This window comes from Apiospora marii (genome assembly GCF_038362585.1).
Source record: "Apiospora marii strain CBS 49790 chromosome Unknown utg000007l_segment0_segment0, whole genome shotgun sequence".
Taxonomy (NCBI): Eukaryota; Fungi; Ascomycota; class Sordariomycetes; order Amphisphaeriales; family Apiosporaceae; genus Apiospora; species Apiospora marii.
The window spans coordinates 2,607,970-2,616,664 of record NW_027117379.1 but is presented as its reverse complement, the minus strand read 5'-3'; the positions used below and the strand labels follow the sequence as shown (position 1 = coordinate 2,616,664).

Below are 8,695 nucleotides of genomic sequence, written 5' to 3'. Positions count from 1 at the left end.
AAAAAGAAAAAAAGAATATTACTAGGCATGGGATGTTAGCTATCGTTCAGCACTCGAGTTTCCCTGAGAATTCTATCATAACATGTTTGCTTGGTCAACATATTGCACATCACCTACTGGCTGCTGGTGATGGCAGCCGGGCGGTTCCGGGCCGCCCGGCTCCGGTCAGAATCATGGACTTTATTTTGCTGTAATCACAGGAACTTTATGTGCTTGGGCAACGGGGACAGGGAAGAGAAGGGGGGAGTACTTACTTGCCTGCTTGTCGGTGACCGATCTATTCGTTCGTGTGTTTCTGGCTCGGGCACAGTCTCGCCACGTTGCCACTGCGCCGCTCACGCCGGAATTGCGTTGCTTGTTGTCGTTGGGGTAGGTATCGTTCGTTTGGATATTTGAAGGGAGCTTGGGGCGCGAAGCGCCGGCTAGGTGGGGGGATCGTCGACAAGCTGGTGCTGGACAGGTGCTGGGGAACGGTAGGGAGAGGGGGGCATTTCTACATGTCCGACGGGTTTGTGAGCCCGTTATTGGCACCTGGGCTATCTATTGGGGCTCTCTGCTCAATTGTATCTTCTACATCGTCTGCTTGACTAGGATATAGGGGGAATAGGGGCTTCAACCTTGCTGTCCGCTGCCCGGGGCATACATGAACTGATGGGCATGGGCCAGCGGCAAGGCATTATGTATCAATCCAAGGAACGTATCGAAGCCTTGGAAGCTGATACCACCAAGCCCGTGGTGTCCTCGTGTGAAAAGAATCACTCATGTCCATCGGAGCGGACCATATTTGCATCATATCCAAACAGTGCTTCTTGGCGCCCGACAATAGGCAAGGTTTTCTGACAATACATACCAAGACACAAGGCATAAATGAAACATAAGGAAATCCATAGTTGGAGAATCTTCCCCTGAAGCCCATATACCTTGGACTCATCGATATGAAAGGACAATGTGATGCAGCAACCCTTCCCCTTGACCATGTATCACATCCACCCCCACTAAATCACCACTTTTGTAACAAAACAATGTGAACAACTTGGACCTGGCCTACGGGCCTGGGACACGAGGCTGCTAAGGTCCTGCCCATATCCCATACCTATTTCAATGCCCGACAAATGGCCAAACACGATTTCATGACGCTGTAGCAGTCCCGGGAGCATGTGACCTCGGGACAATCTTGTAAGCGAGTCCTTCCGGCTTGTCGACGAGTACTTCTTCGGCAACCTCGTACCCGCATTCCCGACTGGTGGACCAAAAACTACATGCCCGGCCAGATTTCTGCAGTCTGCCGGATAAAGGGATCGCCATCTATAAATCAGATACCCCCAGCCGGCACCGATGTTCCGAGGAGATGGTGGCGGCCGTCCTCCACGAAGCAGTACATGCATATTTCACTCTTGCCAGCAACCATGCCATGGTGATTATGTACATCTGCACAGCTTGTAGCAACGATTATGGTGACGATCCCAACCGAATACAATATGTCACTCATATTCCCCATGCTCCTAATCTATGCAATACAATCTGACAAATACGGGGGTAAGATATATGTACATATTCATGAATTATGGTGATAATTGATGTCGGTTATGTCGTCGCTTCATAAGTTCATAGCCAGTACCAAAGCTGACACCCCATCCCGTTCTAGCCAGACGCGTCTTTCTCCAACATTTCATTCAAGGCCTGTTCCTCGCTCCTCTGCGACGCGCGGTCCTCCTCGCCCGCGATCCAATGATCCAGATTCTTCCGGAACATGCTCTCATCCAGGTGGCCGCCAATATGCAGCTCCGGGTCCTCGGCCGTATCCTCCTGGACGGGCATCACGGGCTGACTGAAGCCGCTGCTGTTGCCGCCGACACCAACTCGGAGACTGGCCAAAGAGCCCCGGTCCCTCAGGATGGCCGCTGCTTCCCCACCTTCTCCGCCCATGGTCGCGTTCGGGTTGAATCTGTTGGGGACGGTGCTGGCCGAGAAGGACCGGCTGTGGCGGTTGGCCCGCGCCGTGTCGGGCCGCTCCAGGTCGGCGGCGCTCTGCGTCGCCAGGAAGTCGCGCGAGCTCCAAGAGGCGCGGTGGACGCGCGCCGCGCGCGGGAGGCTGCTGACCGAGTTGCGCGAGCTGAGGCTGCCGGCGCGGCTCGCGCGGCGTGGGAGGAGCGGCGGTGGGCGCGGCACCGCATTGATCGGATCGTCATTAGTATTATAGACATTAAGAGTAGTAGTGGTATTATTGTTGTTGTGTGTTGTAGATTCCACCTCGGAGAGGTTGTCCTCGTCCTCGTCTTCGATCTTGGCCATGCGCCGCACCGATCGGACGGAGAAGTAGGGCTCGGACGGAGTTTGGGGGATTCTTTTCTCCGCGTCGTCATCCACTCCTCGTTCTGGCTTTGATGTGTTATTATTCTTGCTCTTTTGCTTTTTTCTCTCAACGGGAAGCGCGGTCTTGTCCAGGGCACTCCTCGCGATGTGTTCGTAGTACCTGATCCGGGTGCCCTCGAGCCGCTCCGATGAGAAGTACTCGCGGTTCCGGTAGAGCGACATCCAGGAGGAGATGCCGCCGAGGATAACCAGGACCAAGACGGCGATGACCAGGAGCGCCTGGATCACGATGATGATGACGCCGACGGCGGTGGCCACCATGCGGTTGAGGGCGAGCTCGGGCAGGAACGCGATCGAAAGGCCGGTCGTGGCGATCTTGACGAGGCCGAGGATCCACACGGCCACGGCCGTGTTCCTCTGGCCCTCGTAGGGGTTGACGGCCGCAATCGCGACCATGGCCACTATGTCCACAATGAAGAGCCCGAACACCTGGGCCACAGGGCTCCGAGCGGCCGCCCCGATGAAGAGGGCGCGCACGAACTGGTACGCTAGCCAAAAGACAAAGTACCACCATCGCGACGATCGATAACGGGCTGAAAGCCACCCGAACCTCTTGATGTAGGTTTCATCTTCGTGCACCTTCGTCCGAGCTGTGGACTTATCACTGTCGCCATGGTAGACAAAGTGCCAATGCACGAAGGGCAAAGACCCGGCGGGCTTCAGGTCAAACTCCCTTTTCCGCAACTGGCTGAGCCGGACGAGGGAGAACCATGGGATATACCGCAGGATCGTTGTTGAAAAGAAGAGGATGTGGTCAGGCTCCGAGGCAAATGTCGCCGAACGAAGCCGGCACCGAAGAGCGTATACAGCGATGCCGCCCACCCCTATGAGGAATAAGAGAAACACAATAGCCGCTATCGCAACCGGGCCGGCTCGATCTTGCAGATTGAACTGATAGAGCGAAAGAACCATCATGGAAAAGAAGGCGATGAAGAGAGTCCGCAAAAGAGTAGCCCGGAGATATCTTGTCCAGTGGTTCCGGAAGAACTCGAGTCGATCTTGCTGAATCCATTGAAGCTTGGCGAGCCTCTCGAGAGCGAATTTGAAAAGGGCAACGAGACCGGTAACGATGCAGAAGGCAATGATCAGCCAGAGAAAAGCCAACATGAATGCATCGGGCGCAGGTATATTGAGCTCCGACAGGGTGCCACCGAAGCCAGACCAGTCTCCAGGCGTTGGCATGCCCGGGGTGACAGGACTCCCGCCCCAGTTGTAGTCGTATGGGTCATCAGGGTTATACGGCTGACGCTTCACCAGAGGTGCGAGCTCAGTGGCCAAGTCGGCGGCCTTGTCGAGGGAACGACCATAGATCTGCTGTATCAGTCCACCGTTATTGTTGATAATGGTTGAGCCCGCACCGCCAACTTGGCTACCGTTGCCACTGATCCCAGCAAACTTGTTGACAGAACCGACCATGTTGGAGACCGGGATCAGGCCAGCAGACCAAGCAAAGTTGCTCCACCAGGCGGGCAGCACGCTAGGCCATTGCAGCGACAGTGCGCCGGAGAAGAAGACGGACTGAAAAGTCTCGAAGATGACGAGGACCGAGAATGAGTGCGCATAATGCGTTCGCATGTGCGGGATGCTGACGCCGTATGCCGCGGCCGCGAACGAAGCTATGACGGCGACCACTGTGAAGATGCCCAGAATGGAACTCACGGCGGCGGGCTGGGAAAAGGAGGCGCCATTTCGCATGACCGCCTGGAAGCAGGCAATCTCGGACTGACTGGAGTTGGCGAAGAGCTGAATCCGAACGGAGCCTTCGAAGTCCGGGATCTCGTACGCGATCTGGGGAATGCCCGAGACTTGTTGCTTTCCGACCGGGAACACAGCCCAGGCGCTGATGGGCACCGTGGCGTTCATGGGGCACATGCTAGCCGTACCATTAGCTGTCCTGCTTACCGGAAACGATATGTTTGCTTTTTCTTATTGGACGTACCTGTATATGTTCATCTTGCAGGGATCAATTGTCATGCTAAATCTGTTTTCGCCGTAAGCGTCCACCGTTATGTACACTGCATTTCAAAGGTCAGCTCTAAAGTTCGTTCCAAACCACCGCCAATAATCGCTGTTTTCTCACTTACTCATTAGCTTCTCGCTCCGCAGGTTGGTGTTTCCGTCGAGGTGCCACGAGATGGTCGAGTTGTCGAAGTAGAACGCGGCATCCATTTTGGTGACGTTGAGTAGACTTTGTCCGCCCAAGCAGTCGCCAAAATCGCCCGAGTACAATGCGGGCGTCCGATCCACGGCCAATTCGCTCCGAACCCCGTCGAGACTGACGCCGTTGATATAGGCGGTTTCCTTGGCCCATGATGTCGAGAGGAGGACGGCGCTTCCGAGAGCGGGCAGCCATGCCCTTATTCGGCCCAGAGCCACCATCGTTACCAACTATGGCAATTCCAACCTCTTGCATAGGCTCCTGCACCGCAATGCGCCTTGTGTTACCGCCTACCACGCCCGATGTCTATTGTTTCGGATGTTCCCGAAATAGTTGGATATATCGGCTGGGATGAGGGCGTAGATCAGATCGCTGCTCCACCGTGGTAGGGCTTAGCGGCTGATCCAAGCTGGGCTTGGCTTCTGGGTAGTCCCGTCGCGGGCGGGCCGGTCAAGGGATCGTGTAATTGGTAGGTCTAGCCAGCTCTAGTAACGGGCGCTAGAGAGAAAGGAAGGGATATATCGTGGAGGCAAGAGCAGCCGCGCGAGAAAGGCGAGATGCCTCATGGATAAGGGGAAAAACGCAGGCACCACACGCTTTTACCGGCGTTGGAGGGCACGGCAAAAGACTGCAAATGCACGGGCGAATGCGATTGGAGGAGGAGCAGCCTTGGTGGGATCCCCGGGGGCTAAAACGGGGCGGCAGCGGGCGATACAACCACGATAGACGACGACGGCCTGCTGAAGCGAAAAGAGGGTTAGATTCACGTATTAGCAGAGGATCGTGGTCGACGGTATAAGCTTGCGGCATGCACGTTGGAGGAGCGACAGAGAGAAGTCTGGAGGGCCATGTTGGGATAGTCTCCAGGTGTTGTAGGTGCCCAGCAGAGGGGGACATGGACAAACAGCAGTGTGGGTATTGGGCGTGAGACACAACATCGAATCGCGAATCGTCGTCGGACCAATGCCAGAAGGTTGCATTGGGGGAAACGACTGGAGCAGAGAAGTTGGACACGGGAAGCGGGTGAGCACAGATGGTGACTTCGTTTCTCAAAGAGGTGATTGGTGAACCCAATGGGGAACCCTGCAGCCTATCACTGACACCACTGACAGACCTGCATGCATCTGCATTGCGCTATCAATCGATCGTTATCGCAATTCCCATCTGCCTCGCACTCCTCGGGATCGATGTAATGCGCACACTATACTTCGACAATGTACGTATATCACCGTCTCTAAGCTGGAAAAGCCATTCTCAGCTTTGTGAGAAACTAAGAAGAACACCAACGAGAATAAGCCATTAAAAAGGTCCATAGGTAAAATATGAATCTGCATAGGTTAGGTAGGTAGCGATCTGTCTGTAACTTGAATCCCGGGCCCTCCTCACTGTCCAAGTCGCTAACCTACACTACTACACCGCAATAACTCTAAACCTTCCAACACTACATCATGTCGTATGGTCCGCATCGCATCTGTCGGACCGTTTCTTCCTACATGCTTCCAATATCAACCTTGAGCCCCGACCGAACCGATTGACAGGCCCCTCTCTCCCTACATCCGTGTAAACCGATATCAGAAACGCCCCGGCGGCCCCCCTCACTAATTAGAAGACATGTCGAAACATTTTCCCTCTCGAGCTTGCCACCGGCACACCGAACCATCCTCGGATGCTCCCGTCACCGAACAGGCCTCCTCACAAGTGAAAAAGGCTTGCTGACAGCACCTCACTGGTACCTGTTTTCCTTCAAAGTGATGATGATGCTGACGACACGGATGACGTCGCCCGCCGCCTCCACCCAGGAGTTGGCACCCAGCCAGGGCGCCATACCTACAGCATTCTGAATTGCACTTGTGGAAATATGGCTACCGACAAAGGGTCAAATCGAGCGTTTTATCGATAACATCGCTGTTGTCAAGAGAATTGCTGACAATTGTATTATGTGATACCTGAATCGAGGTCTTTGTATCTATCTGCCTGAGCTTGCATGTGCGAAGTAGTCAAGAGATAAAGCAATGCAGTGAGTTGCCGTCATGTACCGTAAGATCCCGCCAGATTAAAACGCCGTACAATGTGTCCATATCCCTTACTCCGCAAGTAGGAAAGTTCCAAGAGCCAGCATCGAGTCCCCCGGTTCCCGGCTCATTTCAATCATACCCCAACGTTTACAAATCGCTTCAGGCGTTTCAACCAATCGAATATTACTCCTTCACGGTTTGGGTCATCCTCGTCGCCTTTGTAAGATGGCCGATCCCGTCGTTTGGGTTTAGCAGGACCTGTGGGGTTCGCATTGTGTGGATGGGCGCCAGGAAGTCGAGGAATGACACTCAAACTAGCAGGAATGAAGACAGAGGGGCTTCCATAGCCAGAGCTTGACTGCTCGCCCGACGAGGGGATATCGGACGTCGTGACTGATGTTTGAAAGGTGGTCCAATTGCCTATGAATCAGGTCAGTCAACTGTCATCAACGCTAGGATATAAGAGACATACTCCATATAGACTCGGTACATGATGAAAAACTTGTCGGTGATACAGTTGTCTCATTGCATTGACTCGTTGCGTTCCGCAGTGTGCTAGACGTGGTTAAAGCGGATGGGGTTGTGATTGAAGGATAACTCCATGACTCTGTGCAAGATGTCTCCCCAGCCCAGGGCAAAGAGGAGTTGGAAAGAGGATATGGGGTGGAGGTTATGCTTGTTACAGGTGCAGTCTCGCTTTCAGAGCATGTCGTTGAACTCTCCTGAGCTGTAGTAGGCGGTGGTTCCTCGGAGCAAGTCGTATCCACATATGTAGCCGTCGTTGACGAGGTAACGATCACTGTAGATGTTTGTCCGGGTTGAGGACCAATTGTCTGACCTCCTGGGCCTGTTGGCGCAGCAGGTTGAGTATTGGTCGTAGGTGTGGGATTTGAAGTACCACTTGGACCTGGGGTCGCTGTAGAGTTCGATAGCGGGTAAGGTGCTGATGCAGACGACCCCAATGAAGGAAGCCCAGTGTCGCTTAGCGCAACTGACGAGGCCGACAACCCTGTAGCTCCTGTGACGGTACCGGCTCCGCCAGGTATACCAGTAGTCGTGACCGTAACATTATTCGGCGGATACGGTGTAGAACTTGCAGTACTTCCTTGATATGAGCCGCTGCTTTCTGTAGTGGTGGCGAGTGAAGTTTCCGGACCCGGACTGGACGCTGGGTTCGGTACAGTCCCTGTGGAAGCTGAGATATATGTGCCATTTGACAGGGGGAAAGGAGCAGAAGTGAAGACGGCGCTACCAGTAATCCCTGATACCCCAGTGGAAAGGACAGGACCTGTTTCCGAAGGCTTGACAGTGGTGTTGGCCGTTGGGAATGGCGCTTGGCCTGAGCTATTGCTAGGGGTTGTAGTTGACTGCGATCCTGTGCCGAGACTGACACTGCTTCCAGGTGGAATACCTTGTCCAGCCGGGCCTCCAGTTGAGGCGGTTGGGCCTGTGCTTCCCGTCGAATTCGAAATCGGGAACGGAGCTGAACTAGGATACGTACTTGTAGGGCCACCCGTTCCACCATTGATACCAGTTGAGGCCATAGTTGGTATTGTTGCAGTCGCGGCAGAACCAGTACCAGCTGGGCTAGTTGGGTTCGAACTACCTGTGGAGTTTGAAAGTGGGAATGGTGCGAGTGGAGAGCTGCTTTGAAATGGCTGAGTAGGATTAGGTCCTGTAGTTGTATTCAATCCGGTGAAAGGGGTTGGTCCAGTCACGGTCCAGCCACTCGGTAGAAGAGAAGAATAAGGGCTCGAGGTGAAGGCAGTTCCAGGTGCTCCAGTTGTTGAACTTCCATTGGACACCGGATAAGGCGGGGTCACCGACAAACTCCCGCTAGATGAAGGAACAGATTCGCTCCCAGAAATGGTGCTTGAAGACCAAGTTCCAGAAAGGGGCATAGTTGGGCTCGCGCCACCACTTGAATATACGGTGGTTCCAAATAGGCCCGTAGAGTTTGACAATGGGTAAGGCGCACTTGGCCCTGTGACCGATGCAGCCTGTGTAGAGACCGTACCGAAAGGTGTCCCAGTGGTAGGCAGAAATGACGTGAGGTTTGCACTGAAAACACTGCTGCTGGCAGTTTGTCCTGACGGACCACTCCCTATAGGAGATATAGAATTTGGCTGAGAACCGGGTACACCAGTGG

General features: G+C 54.2%; 1 protein-coding gene across 1 annotated transcript; it reads right to left on the bottom strand.

The window, feature by feature from the left end:
- Positions 1 to 1,641: 1,641 nt before the first annotated feature.
- PG985_011234 (TRP-like ion channel) lies at positions 1,642 to 4,752 on the bottom strand (the record flags this gene model as incomplete). The annotated part of the gene is made up of 3 exons (XM_066831001.1): positions 1,642 to 4,246; positions 4,313 to 4,388; positions 4,458 to 4,752. The coding sequence occupies 3 exons, from the start codon at positions 4,750 to 4,752 to the stop codon at positions 1,642 to 1,644; spliced, it is 2,976 nt and encodes a 991-aa protein (XP_066681683.1).
- Between the last annotated feature and the right edge of the window lie 3,943 nt (positions 4,753 to 8,695).